Source organism: Arctopsyche grandis, chromosome 7, assembly GCF_051622035.1.
Source record: "Arctopsyche grandis isolate Sample6627 chromosome 7, ASM5162203v2, whole genome shotgun sequence".
Classification (NCBI taxonomy): domain Eukaryota; kingdom Metazoa; phylum Arthropoda; class Insecta; order Trichoptera; family Hydropsychidae; genus Arctopsyche; species Arctopsyche grandis.
In genome coordinates, this window is record NC_135361.1 from 13,673,873 (window position 1) to 13,697,866 (window position 23,994).

The 23,994-nt window shown below is 36.5% G+C and overlaps 2 protein-coding genes and 1 long non-coding RNA gene across 3 annotated transcripts in view; all 3 read right to left on the bottom strand.

The window, feature by feature from the left end:
* The window catches only part of LOC143914278 (organic cation transporter-like protein), a 474,519-nt gene that overhangs the window by 370,048 nt on the left and 80,477 nt on the right, over positions 1 to 23,994 (bottom strand). The gene's annotated exons all lie outside the window — the stretch shown is intronic.
* On the bottom strand, positions 2,868 to 5,183 carry LOC143914279 (uncharacterized). Its single transcript, XM_077434440.1, has 5 exons — positions 4,973 to 5,183; positions 4,227 to 4,791; positions 3,671 to 4,126; positions 3,251 to 3,487; positions 2,868 to 3,158 (listed from the first exon to the last, which is right to left on the bottom strand). Exons 1-5 carry the CDS (start codon positions 5,099 to 5,101, stop codon positions 2,920 to 2,922), a joined length of 1,626 nt encoding a protein of 541 aa, XP_077290566.1. The 5' UTR covers positions 5,102 to 5,183; the 3' UTR covers positions 2,868 to 2,919.
* Positions 11,606 to 12,516, bottom strand: LOC143914287 (uncharacterized). Its single transcript, XR_013260806.1, has 2 exons — positions 12,105 to 12,516; positions 11,606 to 12,029 (listed from the first exon to the last, which is right to left on the bottom strand). It is a non-coding gene; the product is annotated as an uncharacterized LOC143914287 (long non-coding RNA).

Consider the following 23,994-nt stretch of genomic DNA (forward strand, 5'->3'; position numbering starts at 1 on the left):
ATGCCTTCGGCACCCCGGGGGCTTCGCCCCCAGCGTCCCCGATGCCTTCGGCATCCCGTGGGCTTCGCCCCCAGCGCCGCCGACGCCTCCGGCGCCCCCAGCGCCCCGATGCCTTTGGCACCCCGGGGGCTTCGCCCCCAGCGCCGCCAGCGCCCCCGGCAATGAAAAAACTGAAAAAATGAAAAAAATGAAAAAAATGAAAAACTGAAAAAATGAAAAAAATGAAAAAACTGAAAAAATGAAAAAAATGAAAAAAATGAAAAAACTGAAAAAATGAAAAAAATGAAAAAACTGAAAAAATGAAAAAAATGAAAAAACTGAAAAAATGAAAAAAATGAAAAAAATGAAAAAACTGAAAAAATGAAAAAAATGAAAAAACTGAAAAAATGAAAAAAATGAAAAAAATGAAAAAACTGAAAAAATGAAAAAAATGAAAAAACTGAAAAAATGAAAAAAATGAAAAAAATGAAAAAACTGAAAAAATGAAAAAAATGAAAAAACTGAAAAAATGAAAAAAATGAAAAAACTGAAAAAATGAAAAAAATTAAAAAACTGAAAAATATGAAAAAAAAAAAAAATTTGTTCCCCATACTGGTTGATGGTTGATCGTCCGTCACATACAAATATACAAATATACAAATATACAAATATATTTAGCGACAGTCCGTTTTTATATATAGTATAGTATTGTAGGAATCTCGTCATCGTCATCGTCATCGAAACATGCGAGAATATTCCACAACAACAAACCACATTCCTCGCAGAACTCACCACACGTAAACAACACGTGCACTTCTTGGAATCAATCGCCAGTTCCTTCGAGAATGTTCCACCCCTCACACTCGAGCGGAACAAAACCAGTCGAAGCACACCTGCAGCCATTATATTAAACTCAAGCGGAACGCCCCTACCAGTCGAGAGGAACCAAAACGGTCGAAACACGCCGCCACCATTAAACTACATCGAGCGGAACGGCGCCAATCATTCCAGAAAATTCTACCCCTCGACAAAAGAACATTCCTCGCTTACGCATCAACAACCACCACCATGGGTCAGGCGATACCAGAAACACTATAAAAGGAGGTACAACCCAAACAACGCCAGTCGACCCACAGCAGCAAGCGTCGACACACAGCACCAGACCAGTCGACCCACAGCAGCAAGCGTCGACACACAGCAGCAGACCAGTCAACATCCAGCTCCTGACCTGCCACCACTACACCACGCGGACTTGGAAGATCAACCAGCCGAACGAGCCAGCAACACACTGCCGTATCCAGAGACTTTCCGAACATAGCCGAACAACGAGCCAGCAACACACTGCCGCATCCAGAGACCTTCTGAACATAGCCGAACGACGAGCCAACAACACACTGCCGCATCCAGAGACCTTCTGAACATAAACGAATGCCGAGCCAGCGACACTCTACCATATCCAGAGACCGCTGAACGCCATACTTTTGCCCAAATATAATACCTTTGTACAACCATAGGCAAACAATAAAACTTTATAAAACAAGCACAACAGTGTTTCGTTAGGCTGGGATACGGTCAATACATACAGTACCCCGCCTACAGTATAATAATTTGTTATAAAATTGACCAAAAAAGGAAAAAAACCATCAAACTGAACAGTATTTACTAATGGAACGAACACTAGTGCCCTTTCTCGATGTTGGCCATACTTGATGACAAAAACTTCGAGCATAAAAGGGTTCGGTCATTATTCAGCAAAACGCGATCTCGCGCATGTCACTAAAATCTCGATCACAGAACATTTGGCACCCAAAAACTCCATCAATGGAAAGTCATCCACACGAAATATTGTACTAAGGAGAATATCACGTGCCAGATATTCCGTATTCGCGATTTTTGCGCAATAATCCGTTTACCATAAAAATATGCTTGTATTAGAGTAAGATGCCTACACGTTTTGTTACAATAGTATTCATCGCGAAAAAGGTCGATAGTTAGTATTTTTTACATCTCTAAGATCATAACTCTTTCTCGTGCAATTTAAAGCTATTATTAAATTATTTTTAGTCTGGGTGGCCATCCTGCGAGTTAGGACCGATTCGAATATGTTGGTACATCCACTTTACTTCCTTTCCGCCTGTCACAATAAATGGCGTATATAAAACCACATCGCCGTTTCACTTCTACCAAACCCCCTCCCATCCTCCTTTCCCCCCATAATAGTTAACTGCTGATAAGATACAATTTGTGAATCATCCTTAATACATAAGTTTTCAAAACTTATGTATGTTTCAGTTTTTCTATAGTACTGTTGCGTAGGGGTGGGTGGAGGATCCAAGTAAAAGGCCAACAGTCGTTTCACAGCATTTATTGATGATTAAGGAGATACACGCAGTGTCACTGCTAAGTCCAGAATCCCTGATATCGCCTACGTACCGCCTTATAAAGGGTAGATCTCTCAGGACGCCTAATCTGTTTACCTGTTGTATAGTCACGTATTCGGATATGTATTTCCACGACATTGGGTCTTCCCGTACTGATTCTGAGAAATAACTAATAACGGTCATTGTTTAGCCTAAATGCACTTAGAGTCCAGATATAATCCTGGAAGTAAGTGCAAGCACTTACATAGTTAATCCGATAACAGATAACCCTTGAACGGTCACATAGTCTCTGGGATTCTATTCGCTTAATCCGCGGCGTACGTAACAGTACATTGGAAACAAAAGTTCCTCTATTACCTTTTTTGGCATATTGGAGCGTGTTGGCCACCAAAATCAGATTTCATCCGATACTTAATTAAACGCGTAGCTCAACTTGTAATATTTTGAATATCACACATTAAAATATTTTTAAGCATCTTAAATAGGGAACCAATAAAAAAAAACCATCATATTCTTATTTATATATTTAAATTTTTACTTTTACAACCTATGTAAATCATTAATTATGAAACTGTTTGTGATGTGTAAGTTTCATATGCCTAAGTAAATCGTTAGAACGAGAAAATAATCTCACACATCCAGGTTCAGTACAAGCGTGGATGGCAGGTGGATGAGCTGCCGTATGCAGTTGTAATTCACCTTCAGTGCCAAAAGTTCTTGGACATCTCGCACATGAGAACTCATTTTTACCTGCATGTTTTCGAGTATGTACAGCTAAGCATGAAGATTGAGTGAAGCCTAGAAAAATGAATTCAAATTGATATGTATATACATAAGAAAAATATATTATATCAAATATATATCAATTATACGCCAAATGATCTAAATACCTTTGTTACAAACAATGCAAACATAAGGTCGTTCTCCTGTATGTATTCTCATATGAACAATTAGTGTCGATGAACCATTAAATCCTTTCTTACATACAGGACACTCATGACTCTTTTCACCTGTATGTGTTCTCACATGTTTTGTCAATTCATTCGACTGACAAAAGGCTTTTTGACAGACGGTACAAATATAAGGCTTTTCCCCTCTGTGAATACGCTCATGAGCAACAAGATTACCTAAAATGTAACATACAGAGTTGATTCAACGGTACGCATTCACAGACACGATTTCCTGATGATTGCTCTGTTTAAAGCCCTTTAAAAGTTTTGATGTTATAATAATTGACAGTAAGCTATTTGTAATAAATTAAATGAAATCGATACAATGTTCTTGCATTCAAATAATACGTAAATACTTACTAGACGTGGTAAAAGCTCTCTCACAGACAGAACAAACGTGTGGTCTTTCGCCGGTATGCGTTCTCATGTGTTTATCCAAATCTTGCTGTTGTCTACATCGTTTATGACATACTGTACAAGAAAATGGTCTTTCATCAGTGTGCATTCTCAAATGGACTTTAAAGTTTCCGCCGTGAATGAATCCCTTGTTACAAATGTCACATCTATAAAGTATTTCGTCTGAATGAGTTCTCGTATGTCTGTTAAGTTTGCTAGTCGAATTAAACCCTTTATTACAGATTGGACAGTGGATCAAGTCGTCGTTTTCATTTTCAATTTGTATTTTTCCATTTTGTTTGTTCATATCCGGTTGGGAATGTATTACATCTTTATCATCTTCAGTCATCGAAGTAACGTCCATTTGTGTCAATTCAAACACTTGAACTCCCAGTTTTTGTGGTTGTAATGAATTCGGAACTAAAACCATAACCGTAATAATACAGAATTAAATATATTTACATTGAAATATAATATGTTTGTCATACAAAATAATATTAAAATAATAATTTCATCTTACTTGTTAATGTTTCTAGTGTTAAAATTTGATCAGCGACTGAATGTGGTTGATTAATGACTTGATTAGTAAATGCATTATCTAATGTTAAATTTCCAAGAGATTGATTAGTAAAGCTACTGGATAGGTCAAACTGATCTCTCATTGGCAAGTCAACTGCTCCAACAGCAACCAATATATCGTTATTATGATACAGTGACTGTTGCTCGAGATGTCCATCTTCGACAGAAGTTATAATGTTTTGAATTGAATCATAGTCTCTATTATCGGTCAAAGGTTGTATTGCACAATTCACAAAGTTACAATCGCCAGACAAAGACATTGAAGATGTAGATTGATTACTTTCAATGAGAGATTCCTCTGAGAGTTTAACATCGATCAATCCTGATACGTCGTGTTGATTTGATATTTCTTTCATTTTTTTGCTATCGATATATTTCCCCGAGTCTCTACAGCGACGAAGATGAACATCGCTCTTTTCACACAATCTTTTGAACTGAAAGGATACGTGTAACCTTGCAGCACATTTTTTACAAATTTGACCGGGAAGACCATCATTTTGCCAAACCTAAAAAAATTTATGAAATAAAATATGTGTACTGAAAGAAAGTATCCAAAATTTGCACAAAAAGATTAATTTTCTAAAATTCGATATTTTAAATAGGTCAACAGGTAAATTGTATTTATAGAGAATCATAGATACTAAATAAATTTTCTTTGGAATAAACGTAATTAAATTTCGAATTCACCTGCACTGCAGCACAAGCCATTACTTTACGATGTAAGTTGACTCGAAAAAGCGGCAAGGTGGGTCCTTCGTTACAGCAGACGCGGCACACGCGAGAAAAATCTAATGTAGTTGCAGACATAGCTGTCATTTGGCGTAAATAAACCCCCAACAGATGACAGTCCTCAACCAACTGCCATCGCGCGCAACGCCCATCGATTTTTGACTCTTTTGGCCATAACATCATACCAGTCGTGATCTTACTCTTTGTGTTAAAAATTCTTATTGGAATCCTTTTCATTATATGTAAATATTAAAAATTCACGAATGTTTGGTGTTCACCAACAAGATAAATCTCGAATATATAACTACAACGGATTGTATTTCAATAAAAACAACAGTCCAATCCAGTGTAATAGTTTAATTTTATTTTAAACATCCTTGGCTTGTTCAATTATACTGGGTGAGTTTTTTCGTTGCTCACACACTTATAATTAGAGAAGAGTAGCGAGTAGCGAAGGTTGGAACTCAATCTTTATTTTATTTGTCACGAGTTTTACTCTCAACGCGATTATATTTATTTAGCGAGTAAATTCTATAGTTAATAGCGTGTAAACTCGTCTAACATCATTAAGATTGTAATTTTTTTGTGGATTATCAAAATGATTAATGGTCAAAAAAGATGAACTAAGGATCAAAATATCCGAATATAAAAGTCATAAAATACAATAAATCGACAAATGATTTTTTTTTTTTAAACATCTAGGTATTATTTTGTGCAAATTTATTGAAATACCACTGTATTTTTATGGAGTGGAACTAAGTACAATACGAATTATACTACCTTCTACATAAACGCGTACGTACCACAAAATATATTACGTTACACTACTGTTTTTCATAAAAGATGTTCAAAATATAGGGGAGTATATAAATTTATTAGTCAATTAATTCCAAAGACAAACGTCCATTGAATTTTAGCTTCTTGTATAAGTCAAAATGTCTCTTTTATTGTTTTGTTGTTGTTGTACGTTTGACATAATTATTTGAGTTACGTCTCCACACCTTTCTGGTAAATACTTATTGATAGTTCTTAATCAATTATGGAAAATACTGTATTGCATCATATTTTGATATAAATTAAATGAAATATTAACATTTATCATTGAACTATACAAATTGTAATCTTCATTAAATTTTTAGGATAGAATGTGGTAGTCGTAGCTCAAAATAACGGTCGTAGTGCGAAACAATGGCGTTTTTGAATCGCAGTCGTCGAACATATTTGTATGGGGTGAGGTCTCGAAAGGCAAAATAGCGAGCATAGCCACGTTATCAGTGGTTGCTAAAATTTGCGCACGTTTTAGCGTGGCGAGTGCGCATGCGCGCGCCATGTTGAAAACAAGCCGCCGTGACGTCGGCGCGCCTTGACTGTGTCCGAGCCGCTGGCCGCAGACCGCAGTCCCCTCGGCCCCGCTCGCCGCAACCCGCAGCCCGCGAGAGCGCTCCGCCCCTCGCCCTTCGCCCCGCGCCCGCAACCACGCCGGCCGTTGCTCTGCGCCCCCTGCGCCCCCACAGGTGAGTGTAGTAGTCAGTAGGACCAGAACCCCGTACCCCGCAGAACCGACCCGCCCCCGCCCCGCCCCGCCCCGCTGCGCCGCACCGATGACGCAGTTCGCTTGTTTGGTTATGTGTCGAGACGCGCCCCCCGCGCCGGCGCCCCACGCGCCTCCGCCCCCCCCCGAACCGGCCTGTCGTCCGGTCCGGCGCGTCGATATCGTCGATAATTGCGCAATGTCGCCGTGCAGTGCCGTGCCGTGCCGCGGCGCGCCGTGTTTTGACAGCGGCCAATCGTCCCCAAATTTGTATCGAATGCGATTCCCAACACCGGGTCTGCCAACCTCTCGAGACGACTCTTCGAAAACAACAAAAGCCCCACCGATTTCCCTCGGTTTCCTCTTTCAACTCTAGTCCAGTTAGATACGACGAGCGTGTCCTTGGAATGTGCAATCGATTCGAACGGACGACTTTCCGACTTTTTGTACACTTTGCGTTCGTATGATTGATATTTGCCTCGACGTGAGCCATCGGCAATGTTTCCCGGCAGGTATGGTCAACTTCCGGACCGCACGCGCCCGAACCTCGGAGATATGCAAAGTTTAATGCACTCGAGGAAATTTGACAGACGCTTTTATGTGCATTCTCATATGTGCGCACACACACACACACACACACATTTCTCATTTGTTTGAGATCGATTGGAAATATTCTTTTATTTTTTTATACTTATTGCATTTTTTTTTAAATTTTATTTTTTGTTTTCATTCTTTTTTTTTAATTATTTCATGTATTGTATATATGCATATTTATAATAAACGAATTTTTCCTTTTTTATGTAGTGAATTAAAAACAAAATAAATTTTTGGATTTACATAATCGCTTTGATTACAGGATCATACGTAATTGGGTATGATTGACGATCGTCAAATTTTATTAGAGAAACTTCATATCATGTGTGTATTCCGAAACTGAACATAACCTTGCGCATAACTTTCCATTTCGTATTGAAACAAAATGGATCATTTTTTTTAATGGTTTGTTGTCAATCTGTGTTAAGTATGTGACGGAATAGTCTTTTTTTGTTCGTTTCGAGCTCCCGGTCGAAATTTTTCAGCGTTTTGATATTTTTTCTTTTTATTTTTGGCATGAGTCGATTCGTGAACGACCTTGATCCAAAACTTTATCAGTGTCAGGTTTGAGCGAGGGCGTATATACTGAAGCGGGTGCTCTATGCGTCGTTTCTACTGTAACGTGCGCACTCCATACGAACATTTCGCTGTGTGCATTCCACTCGTGGATATGAAGTTTCAAATATGTGCTCGAAATGAATTTCGCAAATCATATAAAATAGGAGCATTTGGCGTCCCATTTGTCTTTGGGATTGATTTGATTTTTCTTCGGCTGCTAAAATGGCTGATAGACCACATCTGAATAGAACATCTTCTCTCCTGATATTTTGTTCGTGTCCTCGATGCTTTTCTCTCAATTGGTGATCAATAACCAAATGTCGCAGAGAAATTCGTGACTCGATGGCCTGCCCTTCGTTAGCCAAAGTAGGTTTGGATGATGAGACGTAGATTTGTTTTGATCCGCGGAGAGTGTCGGACGATGTCAACAGCGGTTTCAGAAGCGACAGACGAGGGGTGTGCTGTGCTGTGCTGTGCTGGTGTCGTCAAGGTGACTCTGGCCGTATCGACCGCTGCACCACTTGCATGGCTTCTCACACCTTTCGTTGCACCACCCAGACCTCTCCTCGTCGCATACTTGTAATATTACTCACTCCTGGCGTTCCCTGTCTTCCGTTTTATCGAGCCGTTCATACTTGAGTTGGTACCTACTCAACTACCTACATACGTATGTACATGCTTACTACTCAACGACGTCAATGCGTAAAACGTGATTTTTATTTTCTATCAACCTTTAATCCTATTTAAGTCGTAATCGAAGATTATTTTATTATTTCTTCTTGGGCAAATACTCGATCAAGCTGAAAAATTAAATCAAAATATTAAATTTCACTAAAATTGCCAAAAATAAAGTCCTAATCCATTAAAAAAATTTGAACCGTGAATTCACTTGAAAAAGTGTGAAATAAGTCAAATTATATATTGCTTTATTAGTATTGACGGGGGGATACTATTCAGATTAAAAATTTCAGAAAATTTCAGACTAAAAATATTTTAGAACATACTAGAAAGTTTTCAGAAATGAAAATGCTCAAAACAATAAGCGGTTTAACCCTTTGAGTGCTGATGTCTTTTCTGTTTGAAAGCCCGCCACGCTGAAAATTTCGCCAACATTTCCAACTAGAAATATTTAGAAATCCAATAGAAAACAGGTATAAAAATTGTAGCTAATCCAAACAAATCTTAGAAAACTACCCCCGAGGATTTCGAGTTTTGTAAAGGTATGTTTAGACTCTAATATATCTTGTAACAATATAAAATACTCAAAATAAGTCTATTAATGAATGTATTTTTCCAAAACTAGTTCCATCTTCTTCATTGTTGTTAAAATGTAATGCCCATAATCTAAATTCCAAGCCATAATTTAAAATACTCGGCAGTTAGGGATTTCCATCGGGTTATTCTGCTGTGGTTATAAATTCAGAAATTCCGGTGTAAGCGATTCTTTATAAACGTTGACAAATGAATGACACGTTCAATGCATTTTTTTCAATGCTACCTTTAAAGTCTTATCAGGTTCTTGTTTATTTATTTTTATTTGCAATATTTATAACGCCTATCGGCTATTTTGCAGACTCGTGGATTTGTCAGCAAAACGCCGATCGTATTTAATGACCGTTCATTTTTATCTACATATATAGTACAATATTATACATTAAATTTCGGAAAAGTTATTGAACGTTTATTGGAAAAAACTGACCATTTGATCTGTCGCGTGTTACAAATGCAGTAAAAGTTAATCGAATTGAACTACCTTATACCGATAGACATATGTGTGTATGACTAAGAAGTAGCTAAGCAAATTATTAGTGGGTGGTTTCTAAAAGTTTTTTTAGGTTTAGATAAATATGCAAAAATATTTCGCACTCGAATTCCATCAACGTTGAATTTTGTATCTAAGATGCAATACAGGTAGTGGAGAGAATTTTGAACCATTTATGGTTCAAAATTTTTAGATAATATGAGCCTTTTATGGATTTTATTGCTAATTTTGGAGAATTCTTTTTCGGAATGAGGAACGTTTTAATATTTTGAAACCCAATTTTGAGTAAATTTTCCAGAGAAAAAAAATCTTTTGGAAGGTTGTTTTTGTAACCTATACAGCAGAATCTCTCCCTCAAAGACTTTTTTCTTTCAGAATTATATTTTTCTACTTACTAGAATATTATTATTGTCATTAGAACCAGCCCGTATATTGTATATATATAGCACAGTCTTAGGTAATTTTAGAAGCGGTAAGTCAGAGAGCTTAGCATCGTCACGGAAGCCATAACAAGTGCAAAGTGTAAACATTGGTAGATAATGGTCGGACATGGATGACAGGAAACGAACGGCTTTAGATTGAGGTAGGTGCGGGGCGGAGCGGAGCGGTGCGGTGCGGTGTGTCAAAGCGAGAGTCGCGTAATCGCAATGCACCGGAGTATGGGGGCGCACGTGGAGTCGGGGCGCGCGCCCCCAATCAATACGAGGTTCACTTTCGCTGGGGGCGCGCGCACCCACACCCACACACATCTCACATCTCACATCTCACTATAGCTTTTTGTTCGACGCTGTCACTGCATTGAGCTGTGCGAGTTGCGCACTCCTATTCAATTGCACAATATGCAATTGATCCGCTGATACATAACATACATATAACTAGTAATTAACGATTCGTATGATAATGGCGTTTCAGCTCGAAGCGTGCCCCGCCGTACATTCTGCACGGTTTTTATTTTTATAATATACATGTGTAATTTATTTTCGTTGCATTCTGCGTTGACATCACCTGTCGCGTGCCGCATGCTGCATGGCACGGGCAGGTGACACATTCGAGATTTGTTTTAGTTTGTCCAAATATGAATAGAGAAGTTGCTTCTGCTACGGGAGGACGTAACGGGGTGTGAGCGTCTGTCGTCGGTGCAGCGTGCAACAAGTTCTTAACTTTGCCGCATATCGAATTATTACGAAAGGAATGAACGATCTCGACACGTTCCGTATGAGCTCTCGTCGCACAGACGCTTGATTATTGAGATTATTCACTGTCCGGTCTGCAGTTTCGCAGTGATTTTTTTTTTGCTAGTGGTTTTCTTTGTGTCTGGCGACTTCCTGGATTTGGTTTTAATGGTAAAATGTTTGCGCCGTTTGGTTCGAGTTTCAAAATTTTCATCATTTTTTTTATTGCGTAATCATTAGGAATGAGTTTTTGCTCGTTAGGTCAAGGACAATGGCTGATTGGATTTTTGAGCCCATTATTGGTCCTTTTTCTTTGGATATTGTCAATAAAGAGGTTATATATGTAGTTTATTCTGTTGTGGCTCGGGCTTGTAAATATTATAATTTTAATATATGTAGTTCTTATTCTTCAAGGTTAATTTGATTTTTTAAATTGAGCATTGGGTAAGTTTTTTTTAGGAAGTATTGTAGAGCTAGAGATACTAAAATTTTACCTTACTCTTATTATTATCATAATATATATTAAAACGGACGTGAAGTGTGGGGATATGTGACTGTGTGTGTGTGGGTATGTGGCAAACGCATTGACACACCCAATCAGAGCAAAGTATTCGAGACGCGGGGTAGGGGGGGGGGGGAGTGTGGCACGTCATTTGACGACAGGTATGTGCGATGTTGGGCCGAGTCACGGGTGACACATACAGACCCATGACAGGAAGTTCTTACCACTAGCGTAAAACTCGTTTTTTGTCGATTTTGTTAAATTTTAGAACAGGAAATGAAACAAAACTTTTTATAATACACGCATAATATATTCATCAATAATATTTACAAAAAAAAACTGTAATTAACTTAATATTTAGTTGTCCCTCCCCCTATTTGTTATAACAGCCCGAATTGATCTCTATGCATGACTGTATTGTTTTTTTTGATTTTTAAATTATTTTTCCATGTATTTATTATTTTTTTCTTTTAAATTATCTAACGTAGTATTAGGGCTGTTATAAAAAATACTTTTTAATACCCCCAACAATTTTCAATCGGATTTAAATCCGGTGAATTACCTGGCCATAACAAAATTCGAATATTTTTTGTGGTCAGGTAGTTGTTAATTGTTTTGGCCGTGTGACATCTTGCATAAAAATCTAATTATGTGCATCCATCCCCTCTGATTCAAAATAAGGCAAAAATACGTTCAACAAATTTTTTTTGTATTGATCCTGCCCCAATGTATGGGTCCAGCCCCTTTTCCGCTAATGACGGACCACACCATACAGATGCATTATATTTTGTTGTTTGAATGGTGCATTCGTCGCTCAGCTTCTCGGAAGGTCGTTTTCTGATGTATTGGACAACATCTGTCATTGTCCTTAGAATTGTTTCGTCAGAGAAACAAACCTAAAATGAATGAAAAATTAGTACATAAGAGGTTATCAAGTATTTTTTAGTTTAATATTAATATATAAACAATACCTTTTTCCAATCATCAACAGTCCATTGCTGATGTTCCTGAGCTTTTTTTTTCATCGTTGGTGTAAATTTTGGCTTTTTTACGGGAGTTCAGCTCTTGACGTTAACTTCACGAAATCTACGGTGCATCGTCCTTGTGGAAATATCGATACCCTCTTGGTTCAGAATAGCTTGAATGCCTTTATTGGGCACCTTACGGTTCTCCAAAGCTATGGTGATGATTTTTCGATCCGTTCACGGTGTGGTTTTTCGTTTTCTCCCACATTTGTCGTATAATGTAGCAGTTGGAGAAACTCATATTGCACCAATTGTGCAATATGGGCTACCGTAGGATGAGAAACATGATTTTTTTTGCAATTTGTCTTTAACTATGTCTTTTCACTAATAAGCGTTGCAATGGCCACTTTCACATCTTCTGAAATGGTTTTTTTGGAGCCATTTAAAAGAAAAGTTTTTGATTAAAAAATCAAAAAATATATTAAAGCGAACGTAAAAACACAATAAATTATACACAGTAATATTAATTCACAACTTATATTTAAAATATTTAAAAATAATTAAATCTTAAGTCTATTTTTAAGTCAATAATTGTTAATTTTCGCAGCGTGTTAACAGGGCGAAAACTGACCGTGAACTGATTCTGTTTCTTTCATCCCCAGTTTCAAAATTTTCGGTTTTTTTCACCACCACATGTGGGTTGCTATTCAATCTATCTACCAGTGTTAAAATAAATACGTGTTTCCCACATGTTTGTCAAATTTGTCACAAGTTTCGCAAATTACGCTAGTGGTAAGAACATCCTGGCATGGGTCTGTACACACATACATACACACACACACTTCTTTAATCATTTCGAACGGGTTGGATTGGTGAGCGCGTAATGCGCGCATTTTTTATCATTAGCCTCTTCTATACTTCACTTTATTAACGATTCAGTATTTTTTCCTACAACGATGGAAATTTAAATCGTTTCTGATAGTTCGATGGTGAAAAATAATCGTAATAGACACATTTAAAAATGCTACAAATTTGACCATCTTGACGTCTAAAGGTCTGACCGCACTATACGGCCGTTGACTGCTGCAGCACGACACAACGGCAAAGTTGATACAAAAGGCAACTCTGTCGCGTGACGCGTAGTACGTTATATCTCATACAATTTCATACAAACGATATTTGGCCGCACGCTGCCGTTCGTGTCGCAGACGCATAGTGCGGTCAGACTTTAATGGTAAGTTGCCGTATTTATCTGCATGTCTGCCACCCGCTTGTCTTGTCAGATTTTAATTGCTTAAACGCCTATAACTTTCTACATACCTCTTCTTATTGTGCAAACGATTTGGTCGTGTGACAAAGTTTGGGTTTTTATTCGATCGTTTTTTACGATTAATATTATGTGCGCCCGCGTGCCTAATAAATTACCTTACTAAATATTAATATTATAACAATATATAATTCTTGTATGAATTTCTTTCCGAAACCACCCGTTGAAATCAACGGGCAGAACACTAGTTTTTAATAATAAGAGTAAGGTGAGAAGTCGAATTAAAAAAAAATACTTTGAAATATATTTCAAATGATAAATTTATCTCAAAAAAGGTCCCAGACGCATGTTAAATTTAGGCATATTTCTTAAGGCAAAGAAATTAAATTTTCCAGTTGTCGCAGTTTATCTTTTTCGTTCGTCATCTGTATTTAATTTATTTTCGAATAATTTTTCTTTATCGGAATCGTTCGGAATAAGTTCGACGAGGGGGTGGTGCGATTATATTAAAACGGCTTATTTTGTTATGCATTAATGTATTTTATATATAAGTTTGTACACAGTTTGTATAAAAATCGTCGTTAAATGATTAAAAAATATAAATTTTGCAGCATTAGATTCGGAGCCGGAATTCTTGAAGATTAAACTTTATACTGACTCGACTCCATATTTAAATTAGATTTATTTATTTATATATTTTTACTTTATCTATGTACGTAGTAACAATAGAGAAGTTTTGTGATCGTGCAAAAATTCGAACTCCAGATTTTGACTGATTCGAACTTGGATTTGACTGAACGAACATTCGAATGGATGGATCACTGATCACGTTTTCATGATCTAGAAAAAATGTGTGTCTTTGTATTTTGGGGATTTTTTGAACACTGTTAGTCGTATCGAGCTGAAACTTAGTATCGGTTACTGAAATTTTTATCAACACGACGTTAATTTTTTTCAAATTTTTAATTCACCGGAAATGGTACCTCCCCTTATGGGTTTTGAAATCTCTGAATTTGAAAACCCCCAAACCGCTAACTGAATCGGATTGAAATTTTTTTACAAGTAATAGAAATAATCTTTATAACCTTATATTTTTTAAATACTTTTATCTGAACCGGAAATAGTACTTTTACTCTAGAGAAACGAGGTTTTTTATGTTTTTCTTAGAAACCTTTTGGTTTATTGAACTGAGATTTCATATCTAGAAGCTTAAGCGTAATAAAAAGTTATGTATAAAATTTAGTAAGCATCCATCAACTAGAAATTGCAGTTTACTCTTGTTCGATTTTTCTTCCACTATTTTTTCGACCCCTTAAACATGTGTGTTCTTCACGAAAAAATTCAAGTATAATACTTGTATTGATGTGATGAAATATCACTAAATTTATTAAACCGGAATTGAGATTTTTTCCTCTTAGAAAAGTCAAAAATGTTGTGACCACGATTCTTTCCACACCCCTGAACGTATCAAGCTGAAAATTTATATTTGTATTATTTATGTACTAAGTTAGAACTGATAAGGTTTTTGTCAGAATTCGTAAACCGGAAGTAATATTTTTTTAAAACGATATTTCATAATATTTTCATTGTTTTATTTTGACCTTTTAAATTATTTTAATCTTTTTGATATTTATTGTGTAGAATAAAGATAGTGATTTTAAGTAATAAAAAAATTTTGAACAAAATCCGACAACCGGAAGTAGAACTTTTGTCTTGTGCAAGTTTCCATACATTTGCGCTCAATTTGTATCGAAAATGCTGTCAGTTATTAGTTCATATTTCATAATATGTCTGTACTGTTCAATAACGATTTTTTTTTATTATTTTAACGTTTGGCTCAAATTGAGAAGTTCTATATTTGACAAATCTGTTATGCGGAAAATGCGTACTTTTTATAAGTTTCGTGTATGCATGCATAAAGAATAAAAAATTAAAACAAGTTTAATTAAAATTACACCAGCGTTTTTAATATGCGCCACTCTGTATTAATACGCTAGTTATTCACAAATGAGTCGCATTGGTTGTTTAAATTCCAATTGTATTTATAATTGTCTCTAAATGAATTCATATTCTAATAGATGCTAGGAAGCTAATTTATGAGTAATCATTTTTACAACCAGACATGTTAAAAAAACTCAGGAAACGATCGATTTGAAGGCGGCAAGTACATATTCAAATCTGATCAGCAGCATCTCAGAAATATTTCAAATCATAAAAATGCATATATGATTCTTTTCAATCGAGCTATAATTAGGGCTCATATTCGAGACCCTCAAGTTGTTTTTTATTGATACACATACTTACATATACATATTTGTATTCGCACGTCAGCTTTAATTTAAAAAATATATTTTTATTAATGAAAAATTCAATTATTGATTTTTGCTTTAAGGTAGCTGACATTTTCGAAGCTGCCAAATCATAAATACTTTTAATATGTATACATTAATTGTTTTGGGTTACATTCTTCCTGATGCGAACCATTTCATGGCGATATCTTAACATTGAAATGTTTCAAAAGGAGTAGGACCAATATCCCTCTCCTCGGGACTCCCCTCTTCGTCTTCTTGATCTTGCTCATTCGAGGCAATTATGTATTTCCCGAAGTATTTCTTCATCATTCAACATTTGGAATATTTGGAATCCAGGATCGTTCATATCGCAATCACGCCACTCGATGACATCTTTTTACATACCTCCTTTACGTTTCACATGGCTTTCGTGTCAGTGGTAATTTTTATCTCTTATCAGATCGTTTTTTCGTAATATTTTCTTCATATTGAAATGTGTGATGCTGCTTTCGTGATATCTCCTATATCGTTTCCTACTGCGTTATTGGAAATCACAAGTTGATACATCTATAGAATCTACTCTCTGATGCCATGTAGCAACAGTTTATTAAATTAATGTTTCTGTGGAAACTGATCATTGAATCTTCATTATTTCGTTAGCGAATATGTACTTACATACTAGTCGTCAAACCATTTGTTTTCGATACAAGCGTTTGAATGTTTCTTCATATTACACCCTGGTCGATCGGTCGTATTACAGACATTTGGTGGAAGAAATTTTACCGTAAGCATTTCACGAATTTGGCTCAAACATACTTGTATATTTAAATGGCAACTGATTCTTTCAAAAAATAAGTCCAGAACCAACTGAATTTTTATGTCGACTGACTTACCACTTTTACCAGTCTGCTTGTCGATGCGAGTGCAAGTCCACTACAAAGTGGTCGCATTCCTTCACGTACGAAAATGCACCATGCGTTACACGGCCAATTTTTTTTTTCACTTAAAAAATCCGGATAATTGATGTCCGGATAATGGACGTTCTACTGTAATTCGTTTTGTTTATATTTGATTTTCGATGTGCAAAAATATTGAAATTTCCAGAGTTTAAAGTTTAGCATGCGTTTTAATCGCCATTGCCTGAGGGCGCAGACACACTGAATCTTACGGCACGGCTTTCCTTACAGACTCCAGTTATGATGGGTGTATTTTCATTTATTTTTTTGTTTATTTATATATAATATAATTTTATATAAAAATTGGGTCACTTTTTTTCGGTGACAATATTTTTTTAAAATTTATCTGTAAAGGTATTAAAAAAACCTTTACAGTTAAATTAAAAAATATATATATTTTTAATATTTCAAGCTTTTTATTCTTCATATATTGTTTTTACATTATATCTCGACTCTAAATAATATGTCTGTATATGTACTTAATTCGCGATAAAAAAGTTTACGGTAAATACCGATAAATTTTTAAACTTACTGAAGGCGAAATTTTGGCGATTTACCGGTATACTGGTATTCCAATACCTATATGAAGTGTATGTGTATGAATTTCATACACAAGTAAATCAATTTAATAAATAAAATGTATGAAACGGAGGAAACAATCGGTTTTGATTACAACTCGTCAAAATACGTGTAATTCAATGATTTTATTTATAATGTGAATTCATGATTTTTAAATAATTTAATTTATAATGTGAATTCATGATTTTTAAATAATTTAATTTATAATGTGAATTCATGATTTTTAAATAATTTAATTTATAATGTGAATTCATGATTTTTAAATAATTTAATTTATAATGTGAATTCATGATTTTTAAATAATTTAATTTATATTTATTAGTGCATTCAATAAAATTGGAGACTAGTTGACGAATAACGTAATGCTATTAATTAAATAAAAAATATAAAGGAGTCGGGAGTCGGTTGATTTTTTACGACTTCGACTCCGCTCGAAATGCGCCGATTCCATAGCCCTGGAAAAAAGCTCAAAACCCAACTTGCAATTATTATAGATGTTCGTAATACATTTTATACGTGTATATAATTTCAATTAAAGATACAAGCGAAAGTTTTATAATTTTCGTCAGTAGAAGTGTTGCGAGACAAGCCTTGCGAATCGACAGACTAAAGCCCCGAACGCACTATGCGACATTGCGCTGCTGCGATGTACGCGACACGTCAAAATTGATACAAAAGGCAACTTTGGCGCGCGGTCGCGCCACTCGGTAGTGCATTCCATCCAGGGTTGCCAGATTTCCAAAATCACAGATCGGAACATTCACTGTTTCGAACGCTCAAAAAAATTTTTTTAAGGATTAATGAAAAAATTAAAAAAATAATATTTTTAATTATATTAAAATGTTATATATTATAAATAAGTACATACATACATATTTATATACCGTACCGTGCATTGAAATCGCATCGCCTCTAAATATTTTGAATTCTCGGAATTTCTCGGTAGTAGGTCCCCTACTTCCTAAAAAACTTTTTTTATTCAAAAGGGTAGTATTTCGAACATTTTGAGGAATTCTATAAAGTTCTTGCGCGGATTTTGAGTGAGTAACTACGATTTGTGCGAAACTTAACGTGGTGAAAAATTGACAAATAATTTCGCTATCTTCAAGAGGATGGTCCCCACGAAAAATTACGTTGCAGTTGAGATGTCAACGAACAAGTTTAGCACGCTTCCTCAAAAATAAATCCTCGAGAAACAGAACCCGGTAATCATATTTAGAACATATAAAAAAATGGTCACTTAATAATCCCAGGAATCACACTTAATAAAATATGTTGGATACAATTACAGGAATTACATTTTGTTTTAAATACAAAAAATTATGCAATCATATCAGTTTTTTTTCCTAGCTTTTAACTTATAACTTATTCAAAATATGCATTAATTCAGCAATTGCATTAATTCAGCTTCTACGGTTTCTAACAATAATCTGTTTATCTCCATTCGCCAGGTTGTACTCATTACTCATTAGACCATATATTATTTTGCAAATTGCAACGGAATGTAGAATTGGAAGGATGTGGACCACAAATTTATACAAATTATTACAAGCGGAATGGTCTTTAAAAAATATTATCCATTTCTCATACATTGTTTTTTACTTACTCGTTTGCTTCAGTAAAAATTTGTTTAATAAACAGACATCTTCGTATAAAAGGTCAACATTTCAAATAATCATATATATATATAATATCGCTATTCCATCTGTGTGTCTGTCTGAGATAACGCTCGCCGTACTATAATAGTCGATTCGACATACATATGTACGTCACTGCTAAAACGTATACGAAGATGTAACTAGTCACCGGACCCAGAAGGTGCCGCGTATTGTTCAAAGGTTGTAAATGCATTGTTAAAGGTTTGCCGAACATTTTTTACAAAGGATTTACAACAATGGAACAATGGATAGCACTGACTATCCTACCTCTAATAATAACTAAAGAAAAATACTTCTATATATACTAATCGATGCCTATCTTTCCGCTTGGCTGAGAATTTATTTATTTAATTTCCTTTTTTCTTTTATTTATTTAATTTTTTTTTATTTATTAACTTAAACAAACACCCAAGCGATGCTGTCATTCTTCAATTGAAGAAAATTCGATTTTCATGTTTGGTATAAGAACAAGACTTATATGAATTGAAATTTGTTACTTTTGAAGTCAAACCATTTCTATTTACGTACATTTTTAACAAGCCTCATATCATTGCACATATATGTACAAATTTTGTAAAGTCTTGATTTTCAGAGGCAATGCGGGACTCGGAATTTGTCCTCTGGATAGTCCCGCTCAAATAATGACGTTTGGCAACCCTGGTTCTATCTCGTACAATTTCATACGAACAACATTTGGCCGTGCAGCGTCGCAGCGCACACTGTCGCATAGTGCGGTCAGGCCTTAAAACCGAAGATAAAATCTATAAAGTATTTCGACCATCTGCCAAAACAAACCGGCGCGGAGCACGGAGTCGATCAAAACGTTGACGCGAAGCGGACGTGTCAACACGCCGCGACGGTCCTGACAGCCGCGTAGCCGGCGAAGCACACACGCAGGTGAGCCACACCGACACCGCACACGGGCACACTAGCACACAACGTTGCGCAAGTGTCGGAGCGAGCTTGTGCGCGCGCCGAACGCCGAACACCGAACACTGATGGCCGAACACCGTATACGACACTACCGCTGTGTTTGTGCGTCGGGCGGTTGCGCGCAGCTGTCGGAGATCGCGAGTGTCGGTGTCGAGTGGCTAGTGGCTAGTGGATAGTGGCGCCGCCTATCGGCGCAGCGGCAGCCGCCTGCTGCTGCCGACTGTCGACTACACTCGACTACCCGACTACCCGACTACCCGACTACTCAACTATCGCATCTATCCAACTACCCGACTACCCGACCACTCGAAAGTGTCATCCGTCAGTTGGACGCACCCCACCCCACCACACAGTGGTCCACACACAGCGCGCATTTGACGCAGTGACGCACTCGAAACGGTACGTCAAACGGCGTAGGCGCGGGTCGGGGGCTCCGGCTCCGGCTCGCACACCCACCTCGACTCTTCACCACCAACACCGAGTGCTACCTCGCACGTGCGTACCCGCCTGAGGGGAGGGGAGGCAAGGCAAGGGAAGTGGGAGGGCGCAGGCACCGAGCAGAGCGGCGCGCCCCCTGCTGGGCCCCGCGACCCTGACGGCGCGCTCTCGCTCTCGCTCTCTGTGTCGGTGTCGGTGTCAGGCCCAGGCTCAGGTCTGCCAACTCTCGCCTGTCAAAATCCGCGACCGCTCCGCACTCCACACTCCACACTCCACATCGATTTCGAATCGGCGACTCTTCAGTCGTCGCCCGTCGTTGTAACTCACGCTACACTCCTTTCTGTTTCAGTGCCGTGGTGTAAACATACGCACACACACACACTACACTCACTCACTCTCTTCGTCCGGGTGCAGTGATTGTTTATATACGGTGCAGTGAAAATTAATGTTCGCTAGTGGTGTGTGAGAGATCTCTAGTGGTGGTGATATCGGTTCGCCTCGTGACGATTTTCATGTGGAAGTTGTCCGACGGGCCGAGAGAGGCGCCGACACCGGCACCAACATCGCTCAGTAAGTTGCACGCGCTCATTACTTACTAGTTACTCTGTGTATGTGTATTTTGCTATAGTATTTTTGTGTTATGTATAGTTGCTGGCCTGCCGGCTCGTGTGGGCATCGCGACAGGTGTGTGCGCCCCCGTGCGACACCGACTTGTCAGTGTTAACCTTTTGCGGTTTTTGGGTGTTAACTCGATCGTCGGATGTGAAAGTTTTCGGTCTGAAGTTTGCGAGTATAAGAGCGGAATCTTTCGGTTCGTTTTGTTTGTAATTGTCGTCGCCGTGAACTCGATGAAAAGTTGTCGAAGCTGATAGTGCCGTTATCTAATTTCTCCAACCCGAGTTTAATTTTGTCCTTATCGAAATTAAATAGAATCGTTACGTTTAGTAAATTCGATTCGATGTTGCTTTTTTGTTTTTATAGAATTGCCGAAATCGCGGTGAGGATTAAAAATGGTAATAAATATGTAGAGCCAACATGTCTTGAGCTATCGATAGGCCGTAAATTGTAAGGCTTTATACAAAATCGGACTATAAATCAATATACCTATCTGGGATTAATCGTTCAATATTAAATATATTTGTCTAATTTGTCCCACTTTTTGCTATTTTTATTATTCCTCATTGAGTAATAAACGGTACATATATACCCTATGATACAATATACGTACGGAAGTCAAATTAGTATCTAAATTTAAAAATTGTTTGATACATATATTATTAACGTTCATTTTGATCAGGGCTGTGAAGTCGAAGTTGCGAGTTGGAATAATAAAAATGAACCGACCCCGACTCCTTTTTACAAGGTTTATATTAGTTTCACTTTTTTATTATTTATTTTATTACAGTAAGTGTTTAAAACTAAAGTTTCCAATTATATTTACGTAAATCCACTAATTAATTGAAATTTGATAATTTCATTATAAAAATCATAATTAAATTATAAATAAAATCGTTTAATTGCTCGTATTTTGATGTGTTTATATACTTTTTTTATTAAATTTTATTTTTTATTAAATTCATACACATACATTAAGAATGTACTTACTTTTTATTAATACCTACATATTTCATTACCAATAATTCAATAAGTTCGGTAACATGTAAATTTTTAGTGACTTTTTTTTGTATTTTCAATATCGCTATTATTTTCATTACTAATAATTTTATACGTTGGCAAGAAAAATCTTTCTTACTAAAATCATTCAAGTTGGAGCCAGAGTCGGTAAATTTTGATCTGACACCACTGTGATTCCCTGATTTTGATGTAGGCAATGTTAAAAAACGCTTTTCAATATTTCGTGTATCGGATAAATTATCTCATATTTAAGTAGATTTCAATTTATATCTCTGATATTTATTAGCTTCAAAAACAAAAACTTCAATATGAGCCTAAAAACGGTCTCGATAGCGGTCGGATTGATTATTTATAAATACCGCAGAAAAATTGTGTAAATAGACGGTTATGTACACTCAATAAACAGTTCGGGATGCATTTGATGAAAAAGTGACTCAGATATTAAATTGTCGCGGCGTTTTTGCAATTAGCGGATATCATAAATACAGCGGTGTCAAATAGTGACGCTTTTCTGCATCGGTTGTCATCCGAAAGGCATGTGTGCGTAATTCCCGAGAACATCATTTCGTATTTCTTATGTCACTTTTTATCGGCGTGTTGTAAAACGTGATTGAACCTAAGTACTTTTTTTTTTTCAATTATGCAAATTAATAAAGTTTGTTTTTAATTCATGCTAATTCGATTGAATCAACAAGGCGAATGATCCGCTTTGCGTTCCCGGTGCAACTTCGGCATGCCAAAAATATGCGTATGTTTACATTCGACGCTCAGTTTTTATTATCTATAATCGTTCTTTACAACATACATATCTGAAATTCTTATCGGCATGCATTATTTTTGAAACGACAGTAGTGCAAATTCAATCCTTAATTGGTGTATACAAATGTACGCCCACAATCAGCTTCTCGCGACACCGCAAAAGGTTAAGTTTCTTATGTCGGAAGCTTAAATCTAATTATATTTTTGTCTTTTTTATATTGCTTATAAGTCAATTTTACTATTATAATGAAACATATTGAATTTAGTGACCACTCCTCGGATTAAAAAAAATATATATAATACATACATTTTAATATGTACTAGGTACATACATAGTTTGCATCATTAGAGAATTTAAATTACTATTTGGCCTTAATTTCACACAATGGTAAAGTTAATGCTAATTTTTGTTTGATATCGCTCGTATTATTGTGGAAAATATGTACTGTAAAAAATACTGTAGTATGTTTGAAACAGTGGAACATGTTGAAGTTTGAAAACCATGTCATCTGGGAAAAATATATGCGATATCCAAATAATTTTTTGTACATTTTGTTAGTGTCGAGTCTGACCCAGCTGTTGCCCTAATCAAGGTCACTTACGAAAATCTTCCTGTAACCGACTGACTGCTTCGAGTTTATTAATCTTTTCGATTTTCGTACCGTGAAACTGCACCAGTTTTATCGCAGTCGACGCTGTTAAAACTTTTCCAATTTTTTTTCCGTTCAAGGTCACCACTGTTGCTTCATCTGGTCGGATCGTTTTTATCGCCAATATATTGACTGAAATTTATTTGCAACTTTCGATGATGTGACGTTCCTTATAGATTAATTTCCCCGTAGTTTTACATACATATTGTTTTTGTCTAAGGTCATCACTCTTACCCCACATACTGCTATATTCGCTTATATTAAGGTTGAATACTTTTTTAGCGTTTCATTTCTGTATTCTTTCATTGTCATTCATCATTGAAGACCTCACTACATACCAATCATTGAATCTCTTTTTTCTATTATTTCATTTTACTACTATCAATTTCAAGGTGATTACTATTACAGTGTAGACATGTAAGCAATACACAATCATAATTGATTTAAAATAGCTGCCTCACAATAAGTTAATTATTGTATTTATACCATTTGATACACGCAGTGGATCGAATTATTTTACGTACTTAAAATATATGACATTTGGATGTACATAGTTCTGTCTTAATGGAACTAACAATTACGGGTAAATAATTTGATGTTCGTTCGGCAGAATAATGTATGTATGTGACATTTGCACTCGGAAACGGTAGGGAAGCATTCGGGAACGTGCAAACATGATAGATAAGGCGTTTGAGGGAGCTGTGTGCGTGGTTTGATTTGTGTGCGATTG